This window comes from Chionomys nivalis, chromosome 21, assembly GCF_950005125.1.
Source record: "Chionomys nivalis chromosome 21, mChiNiv1.1, whole genome shotgun sequence".
NCBI lineage: Eukaryota > Metazoa > Chordata > Mammalia > Rodentia > Cricetidae > Chionomys > Chionomys nivalis.
In genome coordinates, this window is record NC_080106.1 from 21,289,523 (window position 1) to 21,315,362 (window position 25,840).

General features: G+C 45.9%; 2 protein-coding genes across 5 annotated transcripts; both read left to right on the plus strand.

The window, feature by feature from the left end:
• The first annotated feature begins 766 nt into the window (after positions 1–766).
• LOC130863949 (acylcarnitine hydrolase-like) lies at positions 767–12,787 on the plus strand. The gene is made up of 12 exons (XM_057754274.1): positions 767–839; positions 3,034–3,238; positions 3,884–4,025; positions 7,999–8,132; positions 8,581–8,839; positions 9,575–9,673; positions 9,939–10,079; positions 10,192–10,272; positions 10,506–10,650; positions 11,185–11,322; positions 12,087–12,159; positions 12,580–12,787. The coding sequence occupies exons 1-12, from the start codon at positions 767–769 to the stop codon at positions 12,785–12,787; spliced, it is 1,698 nt and encodes a 565-aa protein (XP_057610257.1).
• A 3,855-nt stretch (positions 12,788–16,642) lies between these two features.
• LOC130863854 (pyrethroid hydrolase Ces2e-like) lies at positions 16,643–24,854 on the plus strand. 4 transcript variants are annotated; one of them, XM_057754167.1, is made up of 12 exons: positions 16,643–16,715; positions 18,578–18,782; positions 19,975–20,116; positions 20,842–20,975; positions 21,057–21,315; positions 21,757–21,855; positions 22,127–22,315; positions 22,388–22,444; positions 22,679–22,823; positions 23,193–23,330; positions 23,955–24,027; positions 24,668–24,854. In XM_057754167.1, exons 1-12 carry the CDS (start codon positions 16,643–16,645, stop codon positions 24,852–24,854), a joined length of 1,701 nt encoding a protein of 566 aa, XP_057610150.1. The 4 variants fall into 4 exon arrangements, with proteins under 4 accessions (XP_057610150.1, XP_057610151.1, XP_057610152.1 ...); XM_057754168.1 differs by having other exon boundaries at positions 22,127–22,278; positions 22,372–22,444; XM_057754169.1 differs by having other exon boundaries at positions 22,127–22,267; positions 22,364–22,444.
• Positions 24,855–25,840: the final 986 nt, after the last annotated feature.

The following is a 25,840-nucleotide window of genomic DNA, read 5'->3' on the forward strand; positions in this document are numbered from 1 at the left end:
CCATAACCCCAGAGAAACTGGACAACAAAGAGGACCCTCCCTAAGAGAACATACATGGATCTATATAGGAAGGTAAGCAAAACAAGATCTTCTGAGTAAATTTGGAGCATGGGGGTCACAAGAGAGGTTAGAAGGGTAGAGGGGAGTAAAAGAGGAGAGTGGAGAATAATATATAGCTCAATGAAAACAATAAAAAAAAAGATCACCACTGCAAGGGAGGACAGACTGAATGCAGACTTTGGGAATTATGACTTGAGAAAGCATGAAGCTTGGGAGTAAGGGTGTGTTGAAGGCACCCTGGACTTGCTCCTGCTCTTCCTTTATCAAGAGGACAACTCTCAAGTATTCATTCCGTGCATCTGTGGGAACCTCACAGTACACACCTCCTTAGAAAAGCAACTATGGCTTTCATAGCTTTCTGTTCCTTGCTCTCTGTCCCACACCTACACTGGACAGCAAACATGGTGACCCTAGGTTTGAGGTGACAATTGCTGTTATCAGAATAATTAGCTTCTGAAGCTATGTTGTGCCTTGCAATAACACCAAAAAAGGAATATATATCACAGAAGAGCGTTTGCCCCACCTGCTGAACCCCGGTTACTATCAGTTCTGCTTAGTCACAGCTCTCCTGCAACTTTGCCCCGCCCACCAAGCTCCCGCCTATAAATCTTGGGGTTCAAATAACTGTCTAGGCAGAGCTCACATATTCTGCTTCCTGCACTCAGTGTATCCCATATCTGCACAGACTCAGTCCTCAGAGCTGATCATGCCGTCCTGCAAACGTCGTGGTTGGCTGATTGCTGGAGCCTATGCACTTCTGTTTCTTCTCCATGTGCAGGGTGAGACTCCTTACATGGGTGGTGGGGGCCAGAGTTTCCAGTTTTGGCAGAGGCAGAGGCTGAGGCTGTGGTAGGGAAGGTAGCAAGGGAGGAGGAGCAGGTAGAGATGACAGAGAGGAAAGTGGCCCCTGTAGCCCAGAGAGTCGGTGATGTCTGAGGACTCAATGGCACAGAAGGCTATTCTGCCAAGCCCTGCGCCTGAAAGTCAGAAGGAAGAGTATTGGGGACAGAGGGACAGACGGGCCATGTCCCCTTTCTGTGACTGGAGCTCTTGCTGACCCATGGGTTAATAATAAACTTAATTACATATTCCTACTAGCATTGACATCCAAATGGGTCACTCTCTCGGACAGAGAAGCATCAGGGTATACTCCAAACAATCCTGGGAAATTTTCCTGGCCCTCAGTCATACAGTTCTCCAGCCCTACAACAGTTGCCCAACTGAGAGGCTCGAATTCCCTTTTCTATTTTCTGACCTTTGGAAAAGGTACAACTTGGAGTCCGAGGCAAAGGGCATGTGCTCCCTGTCTGCCAGAAAGTCTTCAGATTTATGAATAGGTGAGCCAGGAGGGTACTGTGCCTGGGGTCAGTGTGCAACCCTGAGGCCTCCTGCCAAAAAGTGTTCAAGCCTGAGTCATTCTGACCTCCTGCCAGTCCTCCTCAATCAGATTTACCCTAAGGAGGCCATAATGACTTCACACTGGGACTCTTCCCTGCTATTGTCCAGGTTCTGAGATGTCACCAGGGGCTTACTTGAACATTCTTCTTTGGATCCTGGGTTCAGAATCACTGATAACTATAAGAGGGCACAGAGTTGTGAACCACCCAGGCCAGGCTCATCCATGGGACATCAAGATAAGATAGGAGTGAGCTGGTGTAATGACACACACCTGTAAATGGTGTTGTAGATGAAGCAGAGAAAGTGGAAGGCTTTTCAGCTGCAAGCCAGCCTGGGCTACACGGCAAGAACCTGTCTGGTGGGGTGGTAAATGTAGAAATTTTAAAACAGAATACCACAGCAATTTCAGCATCAGTAATAATCAGGAGGAGGAGGACATCTGGAAGTAAACTTGGTCAGCAATGCTTACCATAGCAAAATCAGGAATTTAAAGTATCACATAAATGGTCAGATGGCAATCCCATCAATGGTGACTTTTGGTTTTAAATATGACATAGGTGACATTAGTTGATTTAATTACAGGGTAATTTTCTGCTATTTTTTTTTTTACTTTTCATACAAAAAAGGAGCTTTTGCATGTACAGCTGTTATAAAGACACAGTAACTCTTGAGAAGGCTGCACGTGTAATGAGAGATGTGATATCCTTTCCCACATGCCACATAAAATCAGAATCTCTACTTAGCTGAGGGAAGGTGCACGCCTATAATCCCAGCACTCAGGAGGTAGAGGCAGGTGAATCTCTGTGAGCTCGAGACCAACCTAGTCTACAAAACAAGTTCCAGGACAGTCAGAGCTTTTACACCAAGAAACCTTATTTAGAAAAACCAAGAAAAAAAGAGAAAAAAAGAATCTCTGCTTAATAAACTTCAATTGTTTTATTTTAAAATGAAAAAGGAAAGTGTATGCATAGTTTTTTATCTTTAACATATTTGTCACATCCCTTTCTGGGATGTTTTCCTGCCTCCTGACTGAAAGTACACTCACTCCAATATGTGGGATTTTATGGAGAGCTTTTCTTGGGGGGTGAAGCATCCTGGCTGTAGCCTGACTCTTAGCAAATCCATTTCAGCAGGTTTTGCCTGTTGCTGTAGCAATGACAGATTCTAGTGGCCCATGTCCTCAGTGATCTATATGGACAGTTATGGCATGTGGCATAGTGTCCCGTAGAGAGCATGTCCCCGGATATATTAGTGAGTTTTCAGCACTGGAAAGAAGTTGGCAAATTGCCCTCCAGTCAATGAGAGTGGCTGCTGCTTTGGCTACTTGTTACCCACACCAAGTAACATCGAACATACAATCCATGTTTATCAGGTATAGAAGAGTTTTGCTTTTTATGGAAAATGGCAGGTCTGCCAAATTCTTCCACACTGGAACATGGTGCTGTGGAGACAAGTTGCCAGGCAGGTGGGTACGTGGAAAAGGATGAATTGAGGCTAGCAAGAAAGAAGTAACAGTCATAGTGTGGAGGTAGATGGTTGGGCAAACCCAACCTTGATATCGCATGTCACTTACAGGTGAAGACTCAGCCAACCCCATCAGGACTACCCACACGGGACAGGTGCAGGGGAGTCTCATCCACTTGAATGACACCAAAGAGGGAGTCTACATCTTCCTGGGAATTCCCTTTGCCAAGCCACCTCTTGGAGACCTGAGATTTGCACCTCCTAAGCCTCCTGAACCATGGAGTGGTGTGAGGGATGGGACCACCTACCCAGCCAGGTAAGTCTTCCTGAGACCCAGAAAATGTCAGGTCCTGAAATGGGCAGGAGCTCAGAACCTGAGCCAGACTACAGTGCTTTCTCCATCTCCAGCCCTCCACTGCATTCTCTCTGTGATGGGGATATGTTGCAGATGCCAGAGAAAGGCCAAAGTGATGATGGTTCCTTAGCAAATCACCCTCCACAATCACCGTACCAACCTATAGGTGTCCAGGTACCATTGGCCAAGAGGCAGTTCCTTGAGAGTCTGGATATGAGGTGACAGATTTCCCACCACCATGTTTATCAATGCAGCATCTATATGGGTTCAGGACCCAATACCCAGGCCTTGGAGAGTACAAAGTGAAATGGTGTCATTACACACACCAATAGTTTTTACAGAAGTTCATGGAAATATCAATATCCCATCATCAGGAAGACTGGGATCCAAAGACCCATCTGGGATCCTCACGAGAAGTTTGAGCTCCATACCGGTTTTCCCAGTCTCTGACCTTTACCTTAGTTGGAAGAGATTTTGGAGTAGGATCCCATGTTATCAGGGCATCATGGGGCCAGAAATAGGGGTTTTGGTGGCTGAGAGCAAATATGAACTAAGAGTCTGTTTTTAATACTGCACATCTCTTAGAATAACGGTCATTGTCCCCAGGTGTCTACAGAATTCTGAAACAGCGGTTGCAGAAAGTCAGGCAATGATGAAACGGAGCATGCCTCCCATCTCAACATCTGAGGACTGCCTGTATCTCAACATCTACACACCAGCTCATGCCCGTGAGGGCTCCAAACTGCCTGTGAGTGGAAGCCATACTCAGATCTGGGGGTGGGCATTTCTTCGGGATGACTAAAAAGGGGCAAAATCAATGTGAGACCCTCATGAGAAGCCTTCCCTGTCAGGTGTCCAGAAAGGCTTCTCTGCCATGGTACACAACTAAACCCTAGGTATGGGACACAGAGACCTAAAGACTCTGGGAAGTCAGTGGCTATGGCTCCTTGATCAACTCAGGTTTCACACTACCTACCAGAGGCCTGAGAGCTAAATCCTGAGCTCTTGCAAATTTATTGGCATGGACTATCCATTGTGCCAAGAATTTTTCTCTTGTTTTGAGAAAGGGTCTCTCTCTATAACCCTGGCTGGCCTAGAACTCACTATGTAGACAAGTCTGGCCTCAAACTCACAGAGATCTTTGATCTCTGCCTCCAAAGATATGGTAATTTTTTAATTGAAAATAGATCCTCTCTCATATATTAAGTCTTCTTTAAAAGTCTGGTAAAATTCTATGATAAAAACCATCTGGCCTGGGCTTTTTTTTTTTTTTAAGTTGGGAAATTTTTAATGACTACTTCTATTTTACTGGGGGTTATAGGAATACTTAAATTGTTTATCTGATCATGATTTAACTTTGGTAAGTGATACTTATTGAGAAAATTATCAATTTCTTTTAGATTTTCTTTTTTTTAATTTTATTCTTTTTTAATTAAAATTTCCGCCTCCTCCGCGTTTCCCATTTCCCTCCCCCTCCTCCCACACATTGCCCCCTCCCCCCACTTCCCTCCCCCTCTCTCCCCTCCTCTCCCCCTCCCCCCACTCCATTCCCCCTCCCTCTCGATACTGAAGAGCAGTCCAAATTCCCTGTCTTGCGGGAAGTCCAAGGTCCTCCCTCTTTTAGATTTTCTAATTTAGTGAAGTACATGTTTTGAACGAATATCCTTATGAGTCTCAGGATTTCCTTGGTGTGTGTTGTTATGCCCCCCTTTTCACTTTTATTAATTTGGTTATTCTGATTTTATTAATTTGGATATTCTTGCTCCGTCTTTTAGTTAGTTTGGATAAAGTTTGTCTATTTTGTTGATTTTCTCAAAAAACCAACTATTTGTTTCATTGATTCTTTGTACTGTTCTCTTTGTATTTTATTGATTTCTGCAGATTGGGTCTTTCCTGCTCTCTTTTCCTCTTAGGGGCGCTTACTTCTTTTTGTTCTAGAACTTTCAGGTGTGCTGTTAAGTTGCTAGTATGAGCAATCTCCAGCTTTTTTAATGTAGACACTTAATATTATAAACTTTCCTTTTAGCACCATCTTCATTGTGTCCCATAAGTTTGGGTGAGCTGTGTATTCATTTTCATGAATTCTAGAAAGCCTTTAATTTCTTTCTTTATTTTTGTCTTGACCCATTTTTCATTCAGTAAAAGGTTGCTCAGTTTCTGTGAGTTTGTAAGCTTTCTGTTGTTTCTATTCTTGCTGATGTCCTGCTTTAGTTTGCAGTTGTCTGATAGGATGAAGGGAATTGCCTCAATTTTCTTGTTATATGTTGAGACTTGCTTTGTCGACAAATACATGCTCAATTTTGAAAATTTTCTGTGAGGTGCTGAGAAGAAGGTATATTCTTTTGCATTTGGGTGGAATGTTCTGTAAATGTCTGTTAGATTAATTTGGCTGACAAAGTCAGATAGCTCTAGTATTTCTCTGTTTAGTTTCTGTCTGGATGACCTGTCCATTGGTGAAAATGGGGTATTGAAGTCTCCCACTATCAGTGTGTGAGGGTCAATATGTGATTTAAGGTCTAATAGTGTTTCTTTTACAAAAATAGGTGCTCTTGTGTTTGGGATAGATGTTAAGAATTGAAATGTCATCTTGGTGTATTTTTTCTTGTGGTTAATATGTAGTATCCTTCCACACCTCTTTTGATTAATTTTATTAGATATTAAAATGCCTACACCAGATTGATTGTTAGGTTTGTTTGATTAGAATATCTTTTTCTGACCCTTTACCCTGATATTAAGGTATATTTCTTGTATGAGCAGAAGGATTGATTCTATGTTTGTAACCATTCTGTTAACTGTGTCTTTTTATTGGGGAATTGAGTCGATTGATATTGAGAGATATCAATGATCAATGATTGTTAATTTTTGTTATTTTGCTGTTGTTGTTGTTGGTGGTGGTGGTGGTATGTTTGTACTTCCATTCTTTTGGTTTTGCCAGTGTGAGATTATTTATTTCCAATGTTTCCATGTGTGTAATTAACCTTGGTTTAGAGTTTTCCTTCTAGTACCTTCTGTAGGGCTGATTTGCATCTAGATATTATTTAAATTTGATTTTATCATGGAATGTCTTAAGGTGATTGAAAGCTTTGCTGGGTATAGTAATCTTGACTGGCACCTGTGGTCTCTTAGAGTCTGCAGCACATCTGTCCAAGACTTTCTGTCTTTTAGAGTCTCCATTGAGAAATCAGGTGTAAGTCTAATAGGTCTGCCTTATATGTTAGCTGGTCTTCTCCCTTGAAGCTTTTAATATTCTCCCTTTGCTCTGTATGTTTAATGTTTTGATCATGATGTGGTGAAGGTACTTTTCTAGTCCAATCTATTTGGTATTCTGTATGCCTTTTGTACCTATATAGGCATTTCCTTCTTTAAGTTAGGAAAATTTTCTTCCATGGTTTTGTTAAAGATATTCTCTAGGGCTGGAGAGATGTCTCAGTGGTTAAGAGCATTGCCTCGTCTTCCAAAGGTCCTGAGTTCAATTCCCAGCAACCACATGGTGGCTCACAACCATCTGTAATGAGGTCTGGTGCCCTCTTCTGGCCTGCAGGCATATATGTATAGACAGAATATTATATACATAATAAATAAATAAGCAAATTTAAAAAAAAAGATATTCTCTAGATCTTTGACCTATTTTGGTATTCTTCGCCTTTCTCTATTCCTATTATTTATACATTTGCTCTTTTCACAGTGTCCCAGATTTCTTGGATATTTTGTGTCAGGAATTTTTCAGATTTAACATTTTCTTTGGCCAATGTATCCATTTCTTCTATCGTATCTTCAAAGTCTGAGATTCTCTCTTCCTATCTCTTGTATTCTGTTGGTGAAGTTTGACTCTGTAGTTCCTGCTCACATTCCTAAACTTTTCACTTCCAGGATTCCCTCAGTTCGTGTTTTCTTTATTGTTTCTATATCCATTTTCAGGTATCAAACAATTTTATTTTTTTCCTTCAATTGTTTATATTTTCACTTTCTTTAAGGGGTTTATTCATTTGCTCTCTCAGGACCTCTTTCATCTTCATATTAAGGTCTTTTTTTCAGCTCTGTTGGAATATTTAGAACCTGCTGTGGTAGGATAGCTGGGCTCTGTTGGAGACACATTGTCCTGGTTGTTATTTATTGTGTTCTTATGCTGTCATCTAGGTATTTGGGTCTAGGTGTTGGTTTCTGGGTTTCTCTTTGTTTGGTGGGTGTTTCGATACTTAATTTCTGTTTCCTCTCTGGATTTTTAGAAAGTCTTCTGCCTGCTCAGCTGGTGTGTTCACTGGGAATGCTGGGAGGAGAGGGTCTGTTGCAGTGCTAGGGGTGACCCTGAGAATTGGGTCTGGGGGAACAGAGAGTGGGGAAGGTCCACAGGCAGCCTACCTGGTCCCAGAGCTCTGATATTAGATATACATCACCATGACCAGCTATGTGCCAATGATTTTTTGTTAATAATCAGGAAAGTCACCCATGAATATACCCCTTTTCATTCTATTTCATAGACGTCTGAGAGTAGGAGATGTTATTACTCCAGATTTAGAGTCATTAATTCAGGCTTGGGTCCTTAGAGAAGCAGAGAGACTAGCAAGTATCCTGATGGGTCTGTGGTCCAGGTGAGGATGTCCTGAGGAGTTTTGTCTGTGTGTCTAAGTACACTGAGACAAAGCATTAGGTACAGTAGAAGACACCCCAAGTGGAGCTTGAGCTGGGTGGGAACCTCCTGGCATCTGACTTGATTTCCACAGGTAATGGTGTGGATCCATGGTGGTGCACTGGTTGCGGGTGTGGCTTCTGCATATGATGGATCCATGCTGTCAGCCAAGGAGAATGTGGTGGTGGTCACTATCCAGTACCGCCTGGGTGTTCTGGGATTCTTCAGGTGAGTCTGGGACTGACTGCACTGTGCAGTAGGGAATGAAAGGAAATAAGACAGTGATGGAGGAGTTACTTTCATTTAATAAAGAAACTGCCTTGGCCCATTTATAGGCCAGCCCTTAGGTGGGTGGAGTAAACAGACAGAATGCTGGGAGAAAGAAGCCGAGTGAGTGAGTCGCCATGATTCTCCCACTCCAGACAGACGCAGGTTAAGATCTTCCCTGGTAAGCCAGCTCATGGAGCTACACAGAATATTAGAAATGGGTTAGATCAATATGTAAGAGCTAACCAATAAGAGGCTGGAACTAATGGGCCAGGCAGTGTTTAAAAGAATACAGTTTCCGTGTAATTATTTCAGGTAAAGCCATGCGGGCGGCCGGGTGCCAGGACGCAGCCCTGCCGTTCCTATTACAACAAGACAGCCCTGTGATTCCTTCTCTGCGTCTTCACAGCACTGGAGATGAGCACGCCAGAGGCAACTGGGGCTACCTGGACCAAGTGGCTGCGCTGCGCTGGGTCAGGAAGAACATCGCCCACTTTGGAGGCAACCCTTATCTTGTCACCATCTTTGGAGAGTCTGCGGGTGGCACAAGTGTGTCTTCACAGGTTGTGTCCCCCATGTCCAAAGGACTCTTCCACAGAGCCATCATGGAGAGTGGAGTGGCCCTGCTGCCTAACCTGATCTCTAACACCTCTGAGGTGGTCTACACAGTGAGTCACTTCAGCCTTTGATGACCCTGCAGCCTCAGCCTCCACCCTCTGATACTCTGGAAGTTTTCTCAATTGGGGAAACAAGGAGCATGGGAAACAGTGACTTTTCATTACTTTCTGAGAGATTCAAGGATAAGAATCCACTTCTTTCTATACAGGCTGGGTGTAATAACCATGCATAAGTACCTTGTAGTGTCCATCATGTTCAGAAACAAATACGTATGGGATGGAGATATGGCTCAATAGGTAAAAACATAAGGACTGAGTTCAAATTCCCCCAGAAACCACAAAAAGCTGCATGTGGAAACAAGTGTGTGATCCTGGTATTCATAGGATGAGATAGGAGGCAGAGACCGGAAAATCCCTGAAAGGTCACAAATAAGATGAACTCTTGTAGAAAGGAAGAAATAATGAAAGATCATTTCTCAAACAAGATGGGAAGTGAGGAGTAGCAACTAAATGTTGTCCTTTAATCTTTGCACAGAAACCATGGTAAGGCACTCCTGAAGTCACACACACTCGTGAACAAACACATGAAATTTATTTTTAAAAGTCTTTAGGTAGAATGACCTCTCTGGCTGTCACATATGAGCAACACAAAATGGGAATTTCATACTTTATTTTATCAAACAAAGTGCAATGTGATATTTGGGCACAATGCCAACCAACTGGGGTTGGGAAAACTCCTCTACTTGCCTGAAAGGATGAGTCAACTCCTGCCTGATCCCTTTACAGAAAGTGGCCAGCTTATCTGGTTGTGAGACTACAGACTCAGAGACCCTGGTGCACTGTCTGAGAAACAAGAGTGAAGAGGAGATTCTGGCTATTAACAAGGTTGGGAGAGTTGTGTGACTTGGAGGACCTAGTCAGTGGGATGTGGGAGTGTCAGTCCTTACTACTCTAAACAAATTACCCCTGCTTCATGGTTTGGCATCCTCTTAATCATGTGTGTAAAATGAATATCAAATATCCTAATATATGTAGAATCTCTGTCAGGGGTGGAGAAACATCCTGAGACAATTAAATGGGGCAGGGGTAATGTTTAGGGTTTCTCAGTGGATATCAGAATTGACCTCCATGTCCCTTGCATGTCCCTCAGGTCTTCAAGATCATCCCTGCTGTAGTGGATGGAGAGTTCTTCCCCAGGCATCCCCAAGAGTTGTTGACCGCTGTGGATTTTCGCCCTGTCCCCAGCATCATTGGTGTCAACAATGATGAGTATGGCTGGCTTCTCCCTATGGTGAGGCTCAGTTCCAATTCTCTGGAAGTCTGGGGACTCATAAGGTGAGCAGAGGAAACTTGGTCCATATCCCGCTGACCATATACTGAAAACTGTCCTCTCTCTCATGCAGATGTTGGGCACTGATCAAATAATAAAGGAGATAACCAGAGAGACCCTGCCGGCTATTCTGAAGAACACAACAACACAGATGGTAAGATACCTTTATTACTGCCTCCAATAGAAAGAGTCACCATGTATCCTTCCAGACAGCATGCCTATAAACAAAGATCTGTGTGTGTGTGTGGTTTGTGGAGGGCTCACCTCAGAGCTTATACCTTTCCCTCTATACCTTATCTTATCCCTGGCCACATTCTCCACACTGAGGCTGCTGCCTATGAAAACAAGAACCTGCCTAAACTCATTCTTCCTGATTCCCTGGAGTAGCTGTTACCTCCCGAGTGTAGTGACCTGCTAATGGAAGAGTATATGAACAACACTGAAGATGCCCAGACCCTCCAGCTACAGTACAAGGAAATGATGGCAGACTTCATGTTTGTAATCCCTGCACTCCAAGTAGCAAAGTTTCAACGTGAGTACATCGGTGATGAGGCCTAGTTGGGAGGAGCTCAGAGCCATGGGTCCCAGATGAGCTTAATACTGTCCAGGTCCCCACCCATGTCTGGATCACATCTCTGGAACCAAACTCCCGGGACCATTATATCAGTATTTCTTCACTCTAGTGTAAGAGAGGGAAGTGATATCTTATCAAGATACAGACAAGGAAACATGTTGCCAATACTCCATTTTGATTTGTCAAAACTACTCAGCTGGGAAGGCCAGGGTCACTGTTTAGCCAAAGGCTTTCCAGGAACTAGTGCTCCAGCCTGGGGCCACCCACTTGACAATTATTATTTTTTATTGAGCTCTACATTTTTCTCTTCTTCCCTCCCTGCCTCTCCCCTCCCCTTAAACCCTCTTCTAAGGTCTCCATGCCCCCAATTTACTCTGGCCACTTGACAATTATTACACCAGAAAGCTTTATACCGACATATCTAATCACTAAGGGTTAGGCAGGAAAGTTAAGGTGAGAGAATACTATGTAACCATGTGTCCGTACCTCTAGGCTTCCGTGCCCCTGTCTACTTTTATGAATTCCGTCATGTGCCCAGCTACGTCAAAGATACAAGGCCACCCCATGTGAAAGTTGATCATGGCGATGAGCTTGCCTTTGTTTTTGGGTCCTCGCCCTTGGACATAAAACGTGAGTCTTTCTTGTGTTTCATGAGCTGGATGGGGTCACAGATGGGTACCTGATGGGCAACTGAGCCCTCAGTCCAGCCGAGAAAATCAAGGCTCTGGGAGAGGACATAATCAAGTAAGCACCTTTTCCATCCTCAAAAAGTTATACTCAGATTAGAATCTGGACCCTATCAAATATAATCTATTGCCTTAGTTACTTTTCTATTGCTGCGATGAGATACTGTGATCAAGTTGGCTTATAGAGAAAAGCATTTATTGGGACTTAGAGGTTCAAAGGGTTAGTTAGAGTCTATGACATCAGGGATGGGAGAATAGCAGCATGCAGGCAGGCAAGGCACTGGAACAGTAGCTAACTAAAGTTTACATTCTGATCTACAACACAAGGCAGAGAGAGAGCTAACTGGACCAGACTGGACTTTTAAACCTCAAAGCCAATTTCCGGTGATACACCTTCTCCAAAAAGGCCATACCTCCTAATTCTTCCTAAACAGTTCCACTAACTGGGGACCAAGCATTCAAATATATGAGTTTATAGGATTTGAGCCACCACATCTATGTTAGATGGAATGAGGACACACTGAGCAGAACTGAACCTGGAGGCATTCAATTAGAGGTGTGGGTGGCTCCCTGATCCTTGGTGGTGAGGGAGGGAAAGAGGCCTAGGGTTCAAGGTCAGGCTACAGGAAGGATGGTGATTGCAGAGCACGAATAGGCAGCAGCATGGGGTTGCTGGGACCTGAACCTCTGTCTTCCCCACAGCTACAGCTGTCTTCACTGAGGAGGAGGAGCTGCTGAACAGGAAAGTGATGAAGTACTGGACCAACTTTGCACGACATGGGTGAGAGCACACCCCTCCCTCAACCTCCTCAGTGGTAGGTCCCTATCTAGGGCTCCATTGGTGGTTGATGACTTCATTTGCATGCATGGATAACTCGTCACATGATAGAGTCCTCCTCACCCCAGGGCACACTTAGGTACATTGTACATATTGGTTACTGGTCACACTGCAAGGCTTGATAGGAACTATGGTATTGTTCTTTAGATTTTGCCTCTGAGAGGGTGACCCAAAATTGTCCAGGTAGTCTTGCCCCACAAGGAGCAGACACTAGCAGGTGGCACTGTATCCCTGTATAAGGACACGTGCCCCATCAGCCCCTCAACCATTGGCCCAATTAGTCTACTACCCTGACACAAACTGGGGGATCACAAATTGTATGAGCATGACCTTACCATTCCCTGCTGGATGGCATATCTGCAGGAACCCCAATGGCAAGGGTCTACCCTACTGGCCCAAGATGGTCCATAATGAGCAGTACCTGAAGCTGGACATCCAGCCTGCTGTGGGCCGAGCCCTGAAGACCAGAAGGCTGAAGTTCTGGACCAAGACTCTGCCTAAGAAGATCCAGGAGCTAAAGGGGTCTCAGGATAATTACAAAGAGAAGTACCCTGTGAGAGGGATGGTGTGAAGGGCTGAATGTACATGGGGTCGGCCTAACGTTCTTAGAGAATCCCGGTTAGAGTCTGACAGTCACATCCCCATCCCTCACCGCTACAATTGTCCATTTGGTCTGCGTGTACGACAAACCCTTGGTGTGTCACTCGTTCCTCAACATGCTGGGACACCTTTTATGAGACTCCGTGAATGCTCCCATGACTGTAGATGTGTGACCCCTAAGTGCCCCAATCTTCTTTCACTGTCCCCTGGGACAACGCCCTTTCCTTCCTTTCTTCATCTGCTCTCATCCTCTCTCCTCTTCTCCAAGCCCCAGACAGTCTTCAGATGAAACTGAAGCTTTGGAAATATTTATTATATGGGAGTGGACTGTCAAAATCCTATGTTCTCTCAGCAAGTCTCGTGTCTTCTTATTTGTAAGTGGCCAATAAAGAAACCTGACAGCCAAAGTCCTGCCTGTTGTTCTCATGTGTTCAGTCAGGTCGTTGTTCCAAAATTTCACAGACTGTAAGCTGAGCTCTGTAATAGGTATCTGTGGGTCCTGCCTATCAGAGACCTAGGCAGAAAGATTATATGATTTCTGCAGTTTCAGGTCATCCTGAGCAACATAGTAAGCCCAGCATCTCTAAACAAATTATAATCTGGATAACATACAGATAGCAAAAAAAATTATACATGTTTATAAACCAAGGAATCTCCAAGGTCAAATGCCATCCGATTTGTTCTGTGGTGAGAGTTAGGCCTCTGGCTTAAAAGAAATCCCATTGCATCCTCGTTGGATAGAATGAGAAAACAATGACACTCTTGGATCTTCACAGAGTCATAACTCTTAATAGCATTGGATCAGAAATTAGATTTCAGCAAATAAACTTGATGATTTTCAGATCATAGCTCATAAAGGTCTCTGACATCAGCCACAAAGGATGCCAACTGATGAGAAAAAAATCCCTACATATGTTTCCTGTATATGAAATTTTACAGATGCCTGCAGAAGCAGAACTAGACATGTTCATGGGATTTTCAATCTGGGTCAGGAGTTAGGGAGTTGATCAGAACTACATGGGTTTCTCAGTGCCCCATTTTCTGAAGTTTGCTCTTTGGATCAGGAGTTAGGCAGACAGTATGGAGCCCAAACTTGCTTGAGTCTGTCACCTCTGTGAAAATGTTTGTCCATTGAGTGTGTCCTGGAAATGGGGTGGCATCAGAAGAGACCCTTGTCCCTGGCACCCTGAGCAAGCTTCTCCTTGTATGGAGTTGTCTTCCTGCCTCATGGATCCTCCAGAAGCCTCTTGACTCCTGGTCATCCCCTAATCTTCTTGATGGTCTGTGTGATTGATTTCCTTAAATGTTTCAACCCCAGCAGTACAAAGTCTCTTGCACTTTGACCCTTACAAAGGTGCTAAATTCAGCTCTCTCTGTACTTTTGCTCCCCCCAAACACTTTCTCTGACATTAAGGAGTGGTGAGTGCCTTGTGTCCTGCAGGCCCTAGGATCTCCCTATTCCTCTACCTCTCACCATCTCTCCCTACTTGGGCCAGTTCTCCAGAGCAAAGTCCCCTTTCCCAGCCACTGCACTGAATACAAATCATAATGAACCATGGCCTTTGGGTTGAAAACAAAGATTTCATGTTGCCTACTCAGGAAATAGTTGAGACTGATGTTGAGCTTTGATTAAGAAACTGAGCAGAGGGGTGCTCTTGCTGGGGCCACAATGCATTGCTGCAACCCTGGTGAGACCAGTAGTGTCTGCACCTCACCAGGCAGTCAGGTTGGGGCTTCAACCCTGAAAGTTTTCATTGCTGTAAGCTTGGTGTCTGCTGACAACCAGTGCCCACTGCAGCTGATGACTTTCCTGGTCCTGGGAGGAAAATCAGAGGCAGACAACCAACAGTGTGCTGGCTGGCAGCCCATGCTGCTGCACCCACATTCCACTCCTCTCTGCAAAGCCCTTTTATCCCCTAAGCAAAAGCAGGACCATGTGAACCAATCTTTGGGTCCCTCTGTCGGGTGGGATCCTGGTGACCATTGATCTTGCTCGGAGTCATCGTGCCCTTGCACCCCCCTCGCTCTCAGGCGCTCCCCTTTCCCTGAAGATAAACTATGAAACTTTCACCCTCTCTTGGTGTCTGTGGGCTTCATTTGCCACATTTGTGAGACATGAACCAGCACTGGCTTCTGGTATCAGGAGCTCGTGTGACCGATTGTTCAGCACCTTTCCCCCAGTACCAAGCCTTCAAGTGTTCTGACGAGACTCTGTTGCAGGGAAGGTCAGCACTGAGCCTCACTACTGTAAACCCTCTGCCATTTGGCTCTCGTTTCTCTGAATACACAGGACAGTTCACCAACAGCAATCTCGGGGTACTTTTTAGGCTTTCAGTAGTTACTATAGGCTAGTGACCCACAAGCTCGTGTTTTGAGTGCTTGCCCATAGCTAGAGGACTATTTTGAAGGCTGTGGGACCTTTAGGAGATAGATAGGGATAATTGGAAGAATTACTAGGGGCAGGTGTGCACCTACATTGCATTGCAGATGTTTCCTGAACCTTTATTTTATTCGTATCGTTGTTGCTGTCATTATTATCACTGTGACGATTTGTGCATTTGTTTCATTTTTTTCTTTTTCTTTTTTTTTTAATTATTTTTGATTTGTGCATTTGGATGTTGTTGGTTGACACACAATCTTCCTGTATAACCTATATTGTAATCAAACTCAGGATCCACCTGCCTCAACCTCCTAAGCTATGAGATTACTTGTGTTAATCAACAAACCTGCTCTCACTAGACATCTATTTTTCATATTATTCTGTGAGTGTGTCTGTGTGTGTGTCCGTGAGCACACACGTATGCACAAACACACGCACACTTGTGCTCACATGCCATGGCACACAGGTGGAAGGCAGAGGAAAACTTTTGAGAGTCAGTTCTCCCCTCCTACTGTGTGGATTCCAAGGATCAAATTTAGCTCATCAGTCCCCGTGGCAGCCATCCTTACCCACTGAGCCATCGCACTGGCCCTTCCCATAGACTCTTAACGTCTGCTTCCATCTTCCTCTGCATCTCCATCTCAGTCTTTCCATACTCTGACTCTGTGTGCGTGCTTCTGTGTCTCTCTCTATTCCTCCAGGTTCTGTGAATCTAAGTTTGCCATCACCCACCGAATATACTCAAAAATGCTCGAGTTTCTTCTTCATTCAATAACATATTTATATAAATGTGTGTGTATGCATGTGTGTGCACAAGTGTGTAGGCACACATACATAAATGTCCCTGAGACTAAAGAAGAATCCATAGGGATTTTCAGACTATGGCTATGAGGATTAAGGGACCTGGGCAGGGACGAGTCCAGAAACTAAAGAGGAGTTTTCAGGATTAAGAGAAGAGTTACAGTTTCATGTATTTGCTCTCCCAGGTCCCTTCATCCCATAATAGGTGTGATCACTCTCAAATGAGGGCCATTAAAGGTGTGTCACTTCAGAGAAGCCCTCTGTCATCTCCAGTTACAGCTTCCAGCTCTGCCCTTTCATCCCCAATGTCGTGTTTGGACCTGTGACTGTCATGCCAATGAACTCTGTGACTGCAGATTTCAGGTTCAGGTCGCTGTACCAAAGGGGCTACAGATGACACAGCAACTTCAGAGGAGGCCACAAGGACCGCAGAACGTGTGAAAGTGATCACATTTCTTGTCTGCTGATTATGGCTTTCACAAGTCCAACCGCTCAGTGTTGCCCTCCTGCAGCACCCAACTCCCAGGCCCCACCCAAGGCCCCGCCCACACTTTGCTGGGTCCAAACTCCAGCTCTGGTCCTAGGGTGCCTTCTGGTAAAGCCTGACCTGCCGACAGGATTCAGACACACTCCTGGGCACCAACCATGGGACTGGAACAAACTCCTGTTTGGCTGACCACTGTGGCCTGTGGGCTCCTGCTTCTCTTCCTGGTTCAGGGTGAGGCTTTCATGGGAGTGACCGGGAACCGTGTCAGAGCTGCCAAATTGTGCAGAGGCAGAGTGGAGATTAAGGGAGGATATGGGCAAGGAAAGGCTGAAATGGTGGAGTTCATTGCTCAGGAACCCTGCACTTATGTGATGCCCCCCCCAGTCAGAGTGGGCCCCCTAAGTCATAGAGCAGAAAGGCTAACTAAGGATGTCCACCTTCAAGGAAGGAGCTGAGAATGAAGGGGTTTGGGGGAATTGCAGATGAGCAAGGCCAGAGAGCAAGCAGCCTCTAAATGAGGAGTCAGGACTTTCCCTCCTGGGCCATGACTGGAGCTGCGGCTGTATGCAAGTACTAAGCAGTAAGATGGTACCCTCCATGGCCGTTTGACTTTAATGTATCATTTCCTTGGCCAGAGGGATAGCATGGCTTTCTCAGAGGTATTCAAGAAAAGCTGCCTACTCTTGAGGATAGAGGAGCTCAGTCCTGCACCTGAAATTGGCTCTGAGGGGCCCCAGGGTGCTTTTGATATCATAGATTGGCCTGACCTGAGGCAGTGGTGGGACTTGACTTCCAGGGGAAAGGTGACAACCCTCTGTGCCTGCCAAACAATTTCCACCTTATTTGGAGTTCAGTGGGCAGAATTCCTGAACGTGACCCTCAGTCTTGATCCTTCCCCTCCAGGGCCCCACCTGAAGGCCCCAATTCTCGCCACCCTTTTGTAGTTTTCCAATTTCCACATGTCAATTCGTCATGCCTTACCTCCATCGGCCTTTCTCCCTCACCTGATTTGGCATTGCTCTCAAAAGTCACCGGGACCTTCCAGGCAAGGGGTCTGCCTAGCCTCTCTAATGGCTCCCATTTTAAATAGTGCTTGGCTTGAGCCCATATCATGAAGCATCTTTAACAAGTCATAGGAGAGCACAAATATGGATCCCACCCTCTTCTGTCTCATCCACTCCTGTTCCTTCTACAGGAAACATCAGGGTCCCTGGGCCTTACACACAGACTCAGGAGTTGTCTGAGAATAGATGGAGGCTTTGGCCCTTGATTTCAACCAAAATATTTACAAATTCACTCCATTTCTGGCACCACAATTTAACTCTTCCTAGCAAGGGGATCAATCACCTCACATTATGATGTATTAGAGCTCCCTAAGGCCACTCAATGGCTTCACTTCAAAGATAATCAGTTAATGCAACAAATCTAAAACCATGGACATTATAGCATATTTTTATTCATTGCTGTAACAAACACACCATGAGGCCCCGTAGCTGGTAACTGAAGCAAAATTGCGTGGATAGTATTCTCTTTCCGCATGAAACTCTGTGTGAGCAGCACGTGACAGAGAAGGAGAGGGTGCCTTTTCACTTGCACATCTTAGTGGATCGGATAGCTGCACCAAAATATCTGAAGCCACACAGTGGTAAAAGGAAGTGAGTTTGTTCAGCTCCCAATTTAGAGTTTGAATATTCGCGATCAGGTGGCTCGCTCTAGCAAGACTGTTCAGGGCCTTCCAGCTTTGTCACAACCTGCCAATGGCATTTCACAATAGGTGCACATGGAGAGAGACCACATGGTTCAAGAAGAAGAAATGTGCCCTAGGAATGGCCATAGTCACTCTTGTCTGACAGCTCACTCTCATTCACACTGCAGGACCTAACTTGTTTCGAACTCCAGCAGTAACCATACGTTGTGACAGTGGTGATGTGAGGTCATGTGACAAACAAGAAGTGCATTAAAGTAGCGTTTGCTGTCCTTGGTCCTTGGGAAAGGCTGAGCTGAGGGTGACAAAGAAGTGGGTGAAAAAAACCCTTACTGTGGTGGCAGCTGATTGTGTAGGCCCAACCTTGATGTCACCCCTCCATCCACAGGCCAGGACTCAGCCAGTCCCATCAGGACCACACACACAGGCCAGATACAAGGCAGCCTCATCCACATGAAGGGCCTTGATGTGGGTGTCCACAGCTTCCTGGGAATTCCCTTTGCCAAGCCACCTGTGGGACCACTGCGCTTTGCTCCCCCTGAGCCACCTGAGCCATGGAGTGGTGTGAGAGATGGGACCTCCCATCCAGCCATGTAAGTTCTCCTGAGGCCCGGGGTTGATGGGTGCTGTGAACTCTGGGTCAGATGACAGTAGTTCCTCATCTCAAGCTCACAGCGTTTTCCACTTTGTGGGGGAATTTCCCAGAGCATTTTCAGAACTTTCTAATATTAAGTGAGCAAAACAACTCTGCCAGCCTCTTACTTCAGGGCTTGGCATCTGGATGGCACCAATCAGGCTAGTTCTAGTGGTCTCAAACATCCAGGAAAGGGTCTCTGGGAGAGGTTTGGGTTGACTCCCAAGACCTGTAAGATCCCCAACTAACAACATCAGAAACTGGGTCCTTAGAGAGGACGATGGTAGCTCCGTACAAATTCCACCTTCCACTGCCACTGTCCCTACAGGGCGAGATGTCACTAGGTAAGAAATAAGTATATATGTATGTTAGGTGCCTTTCTTATTGCTGGGACAAAATATATGTCCAAGGCAACTTAAGGAGGAACAGTTTGTTTTGATATATAATTCAAGGGTAATGTCCATTTGATAAGAAAGACATGGCAGTAGGAGTGTAGGGTGACTTGTCACATATCCAGAGAGAGAGAGAGAGAGAGAGAGAGATGCTCAACTTACTATCTCTTTTCTATTCAGTTCAAGGCACCAGCAAACGAGTAGTACTGTCCACTTGGAGGCCGTGTCTTCCTATCTCAAATAACCTAGAAAGAGCCTCCCAAATAAGCCTATAGGTTTGTTTCCATAGTGATTCTAAATCTCATCAAGTTGATATTCAAGATGTCAATCTTCTAACAGGAGATTATGGAAGAGATGAGGATCCCAGGAGTCTGGATTTGGGATGAGGGAGGTCCCCACTACCCTATGGGAAACTAGCCTCCACTCACTCAGAAATTCCAGTGTAACACAGCTGTCCTGTTCCGGAACTGGTTGACTAGAGTGAAAAATGACAAATCAAAGGTCTTGATTTCCCACCCTCAGGAGGAGGAGTATCCAAGCCCCCCAACAACCTTGAGATGTTACTAGACATCTGGGCTCCATCTCAGCTTCTCCAGAGCCCATAGTCTGACCTTGATGGGCAGGAACTTAGAGACTGATCATGTGTAAGCAAGAAATCAGAAAGAAAGTGCATAGGATATTTGGAAGCACATTCTCTGAGAGTCTGTTTCTGGGCACCCTATGTCCCTGGGCTGACTGTCTGTCATGGTTGGTCACCAGGTGTCTGCAGGATATCAGTGCACTGAATATGCAGGCTCTTAAGCTGTTGAAGCTGACCCTGCCTCCCATCCCCATGTCTGAGGACTGCCTCTTCCTTAACATCTATACACCAGACCATGCCCACGAGGGTTCCAAGCTGCCTGTGAGTGTCAAGTCCTGCTCATTCTGGGGTAAGAGGGCATTTCTTCTAGACAAAGATTAGATCAGTTCGGGCCATGCTGCAATACACCCTGATGAGAAATCTCTTCGTATAATCTAATCAGCTGCCAACTTATGTCTAGATCTAATGGGTGCTCAGTGGCCGCACTCTGAAGTCACCAAAGACCTAGTCGTTGATTTTCGTTGAACTGATGAGACTTAAGAACATTCTTGGGGGCTGGAGAGATGGTTCAGTAGTTAAGAGCACTGGCTGCTCTTCCAGAGGACCTGGCTTCAATACCCAGCACCAACATGGCAGCTCACACCTGTCTGTAACTCTACTTTCAGGGCTTTTTGATACCTTCCCACAGACATACATGCAGGCAAAACACCAGTTAAACGTGTATGTGTGTGTGTGTGTGTGTGTTCTTAAAAAAGAACACTTTGACTAATTTTTGTGGGACATAATGAAGGAAATATCCCTATTGTTCCCCCACAAAAGTTTCTGAGACTAATCCAGTCAGGCTTTGGTGCTGGGGTGGACTTCAAACAGAAAGTAAGGCTTGTGTCCATGGCTGTGTTTGAACCTCTCATCCATAGAAATGCCAGGATAGCCAACTGGACATTTGTCTATGTGGGCAACTGCTCACAGAAGAAGTTGTACTAACCCTGAAGGGAAGCCAGCTGGGTTATATGGGACACACATGGCCCCTATCTTGACTTCTCCAGGTGATGGTGTGGATCCATGGTGGTGCTCTGGTTATAGGCATGGCTTCCTTGTATGATGGGTCCATGCTGGCAGCCACTGAGGATGTGGTGGTGGTCACTATCCAGTACCGCCTGGGTGTTCTGGGCTTCTTCAGGTGAGTCTGGGACTGGATTGGGCAATGGGACCTGAGAAAAATAAGGGCATCCCTGTGATTCCTGTCCCTGCCACTTCTCAGCACTGGAGACCAGCATGCCAGAGGCAACTGGGGCTACCTGGACCAAGTGGCCGCCCTGAGCTGGGTCCAGCAGAACATCGCCTACTTCGGAGGCAACCCTGACTGTGTCACTATTTTTGGCGAGTCTGCAGGTGGCACAAGTGTGTCTTCACATGTTGTGTCCCCCATGTCCCGAGGACTCTTCCACAGAGCCATCATGGAGAGTGGGGTGGCCCTCATATCAAGCCTCATCTCAGAATCCTCTGAAGCAGTCTATAGGGTGAGTGCCCCCGATCACCCCAACCCTGAGCTGTTGCCTCAGCTTTCACCCTCCGAAACTCTGGTTCTCTGTCTGACCAACGTGGACAAGGACCACGGAGGTACTCAGGCAGCTGCCCCCTGTACAAGAATTTCTAAAGAGCTGAAGGCTAGAATGTGCTCCTCTCTGCTTCCTACTGACTTTGTATTCCATAGGACCATGCTCGGGCATGGTGATAGTATAAACAAAGCATGTATGTCATCATATGTGACAGCCCCTCTGGCTCTCACCTCTAAACATTCAGGAAACAGAAACAATTTTCATACCTGCCATAATGTGCATACCTACGTACACATGTACTTCATGAGATATGAGGAACACCTGAACCCAAGTGGCACCTTGGTAAAAAAAAACCTTTCCTTCCTGGAAGGCTGAGCCATCCCCGGCCTGATGTCTTTATAGGTGGTTGTCAACCTGTCTGGATGTGAGCAGGTGGACTCAGAGGCCCTGGTGAACTGTCTACGAGACAAGACTGAAGACGAGATTATGGCTATTAACAAGGTTGGACTAAATGGTAGGGTAGAGGAGCAACAGGAAGTAGGGTAGCCTGCCCTAGGCTGCCTTCAGCTCCCCTGTACACTGCCTTCATCCCATTCCTCATAACCTAGCACCCAGGAAGAGAGCTGACCACCAGGATATGGTAAATCAGCTGCGGGATCTCATAGACAGGTGTGAGAATCCTGAGACGGGACAGAGAGGAGTGGGAGACATCGCCTAAGATCAGAATTGTCAAGGGCCTGGCCTTCCTCCTTAACAGCCAATGTTCCTTCAGGCCTTCAAGATCATCCCTGGCATCGTTGATGGTGTCTTCCTGCCCAGGCATCCCAAGGAGTTGCTTGCCTCTGCTGACTTCCAATCTATCCCCAGCATTATTGGTGTCAATAATGATGAGTATGGCTGGATCATCCCCTCGGTAAGGCCCAGGCGCAAAGCCCTTGGTCTCTGGGAAGCCTGTTCTATAGTTCCATGGGCTCTTGACCACAGCACAGACTCTCCTCTTACCACTTAGAGCATTAGCGCCACTGACTCCCAGAAGGAACTGGACAGACAGACCGTGCAAGCTATCCTGAGGAGAAGGGCAGCACAGATGGTGAGATTTCTTGGGCACTATAAGTAAAGCGCATCTCCACCATATCCTGTTCGTTCAACAACTTGCAGAGACAAAGACTGAACCATGATGGTACTTGTGGGTTGAGTTCCCCCAGAGCCTGGACCCTTATTGATTTAATTTATCTGTTGCTGGGCCAGACTCTTCATCCTGAGGCTGTAACCTGACTGCCTCAGGGACTGTCTAATATAACTCTCCCTGATCCCTCTGGGCCAGATGTGGCCTCCTGAATTTAGTGACCTGCTTATGGAGGAGTACATGGGAGACAATGAGGACACTCAGCTTCTCCAAGTGCAGTTCACAGAGATGATGGAAGACCTCACCTTTGTGGTGCCTGCGCTGCAAGTAGCGCATTTTCAGCGTGAGTACATCTGGAGCTGAGGTCCGATGCCTACGGGCAGCTCAAAGCCATAGTGCACAGTTGAACTCTGGGGTGTCCAGACCCCCACCCTGTCTGAGAGCAGGCACTTAATGCCCCTCATCTAATTCTTGGGACTTGTCTAAGACATAGGAAACTTCCAAATTTCACTGGTGAGGAAACTAAGTGATAACAATATCATAAGACTGTATAGCAAAGATTTCCAAGTCCCTCCCTAAGGCCCTGCTCCAGCATGGGGTTTCACATTTCACTATTCAAACTCTGTCCAGCTTTGGCCCTACATCCAGTCATCACAGTTGAGGAAGGACATCCCCAGGCAAGGGTCCATTCTCAGCCTGTCCTTGCCTGCAGGTTCCCGTGCCCCTGTATACTTCTATGAGTTCCAGCATCGACCCAATTTTTTCAAGGACTCTAAACCACCCCATGTGAAGGCAGACCATGGTGACGAGATTCTCTTTATCTTCAGATCATTTTGGGGAGGCACCCAAAGTGAGTATCTTTATCCCCCAGGCTGCAGGTCCCTCAGGCGTATTCAGAGGGTGGGGGGGGACTGAGGTTCAGAGGAAAGACAGCCTGACTTGTATACCATGATGTATCTCAAAAGGCTGATGTGAGGTTAGAAACCCAACCCCTTCCCACTCCTGCCTCTGTTTCCTCCAGCTGTCCCTCCCTGCGTGAGCCATGGAAACAGTCATGATGGTAGAACGGGCTGTTTTATAGTACTTGCTTATTTGCTTGCTTTGACTTTTTGAGGCAAAGCCTCCCTGTGTAGCCCATAGTTCTTGACAGTTCTCCTGTCTCAGTCTTCTGAGTGCTGACATTAGAGGCAAGCACTATGATTCCTAGCATGAGAAGGGTATTCTAAAGATATGATTATTCGCAACCTCCTTTGGTTGGAAGGAAGGAGGACATTCTGGGGCATGAATGAGCCCAAAGGAGTAGGCATTGGAGGCTGGGATGAGTGAGACAGAATGTGCAGGTGCAGGAGTGGATTATGGGTGGCAGGAAGGGAAGAGAAGGGGACCAGGCTGCAGCTGGAACGGTGAGTGTAGAACTTGAGTCAATGCTGCATGAGAAGCAAGATTCTGGAGCCTTAATCTCCCGCTTCTGCAGTTGACCTCACTGAGGAGGAGGAGCAGCTGAGCAGGAGGATGATGAAGTACTGGGCCAACTTTGCACGACATGGGTGAGAACACACCTTTCCCTTAACCTCTAAGGAGTTGACTGACATCCAGGGCTGTCCTTGTGGTTAGTGATTTCATTAGCAATCACGGGTCTTTCGTCACACGATAGCCTCATCCCCACCTCAGGATCCACTTTGACAACTGTAGGTACTGGTCTCTGATCATCGCCCAGTGACACCGATGTAGAGCCGTAGTGTTATAGTACTATTCTTTTTTTTAAAAAAAAAAATTATTTCTTTATTATGTATACAATATTCTGTCTGTATGTATGTCTGCAGGCCAGAAGAGGGCACCAGACCCCATTACAGATGGTTGTGAGCCACCATATGGTTGCTGGGAATTGAATTCAGGAAAGACGAGGCAATGCTCTTAACCTCTGAGCCATCTCTCCAGCCCCTATAGTACTATTCTTTAGAGTATACCTCGGAAAGGAGGGGGAAATCATATCAGGTATCTTTGTCCCTCATGGAACACATGGTAGTAAGGTCTCCTTGTTTTCCTACATCAGTATAGCTACCTCTAAATTACCATAATTCCCTAACTGCTTAGACCATTGTCCTGACCCAAATCAGGGAATGTGGTCCAAGTTCAGCAGAACCCAAAGTAACCTTTGCTCTCCCTGCTGGGAGGATGTGTCTACAGGAACCCCAACAGCGAGGGTCTACCCTACTGGCCCATGTTTGACCATGATGAGCAGTACCTGCAGCTGGACATCCAGCCTGCTGTGGGCCGAGCGCTGAAGGCCAGAAGGCTGCAGTTCTGGACCCAGACTCTGCCTCAAAAGATGCAGGAGCTAAAAGAGGCTGAGGGCAGGCATATGGAGTTATAGAGCCCTGTGGCAAGTCGCAGTTTGTCCTAAGTGTGAGTGGGATTATTCTGAGGTTTCCAAACACTGTAAGAAGAGACAGAGGGTGTTGACAGAGGTTTTTATTCCACCAGGTCCCACAATCATATAGTCTCAAAGAAACACACAGAGGCCTACATTAATTATAAACTGATTGGCCTACTAGCTCAGGCTTCTTATTAAATAATTCTTACATCTTAAATTAGTCCATGATTCTTGTCTGTGTTAGCCATGTGGTTTGGTACCTTTTTATCAAAGAGGCATTCTCATCTTGCTTCCTCTTGGTCTGGGAGACAACTGTAAACTGAGTCTTTTCTCTTCCCAGAATTCTCCTGTTCTGGTCACCCTGCCTATACTTCCTGACTGGCTACTAGCCAACCAACATTTTATTAAACCAGTACAAGTGACAAATCTTTACAGGACATGAGACCATTGTCCCACAGCAAGAGGGGATCCACACTTTTACATAGTCATTAAGCTCATACACCCAACAATTATGGAGGCTCCTATGCATGATATATGTTCCTTGCTAAGTCTGATAAGGGTGGCTTTCTGTTATACACAGTAAACATACAGGGGCTATGGATGGGTGAGTCCCAGTAGACCATCTTCCTTTGTGCTACAGTAGGCAATGGTTCCTCCCTGCCCCCCTCGCCTCAGCTTCACCCACCTCTCACTTCTCAGGCCCTCCACTACTAGTGATGTACCCTGGGGAGGAGTTCAGTAACCTGGGTGACCAAATTCCTTTCTCACACCTCAGCAAGATCCTGTCCTGACTCATGGGTAGAACTTTGCCCTTCCCACCATAAGCCAGCAAACAAGTTCCCATAGGCCCATTTGTATGAACAAGTTCCCACAGACCCCATTCATACAAACAAGTTCCCACAGACTCCATCCATACAAACAAGTTCCCACAGAATCCATCCATACAAACAAGTTCCCACAGACCTCATTCATACAAGCCCCATATA

Excerpts from the sequence above, each read along its gene's own strand:
- LOC130863949 (XM_057754274.1), top strand. The coding sequence starts at position 767 with ATGCCGTCCTGCAAACGTCGTGGTTGGCTGATTGCTGGAGCCTATGCA. Across the intron at positions 11,323-12,086 it reads CTCGCCCTTGGACATAAAAC|CTGTCTTCACTGAGGAGGAG; the intron begins GTGAGTCTTTCT and ends CCACAGCTACAG. Across the intron at positions 12,160-12,579 it reads ACCAACTTTGCACGACATGG|GAACCCCAATGGCAAGGGTC; the intron begins GTGAGAGCACAC and ends GCATATCTGCAG.
- LOC130863854 (XM_057754167.1), top strand. The coding sequence starts at position 16,643 with ATGGGACTGGAACAAACTCCTGTTTGGCTGACCACTGTGGCCTGTGGG. Across the intron at positions 16,716-18,577 it reads GCTTCTCTTCCTGGTTCAGG|GCCAGGACTCAGCCAGTCCC; the intron begins GTGAGGCTTTCA and ends CTCCATCCACAG. Across the intron at positions 20,117-20,841 it reads ACGAGGGTTCCAAGCTGCCT|GTGATGGTGTGGATCCATGG; the intron begins GTGAGTGTCAAG and ends TGACTTCTCCAG.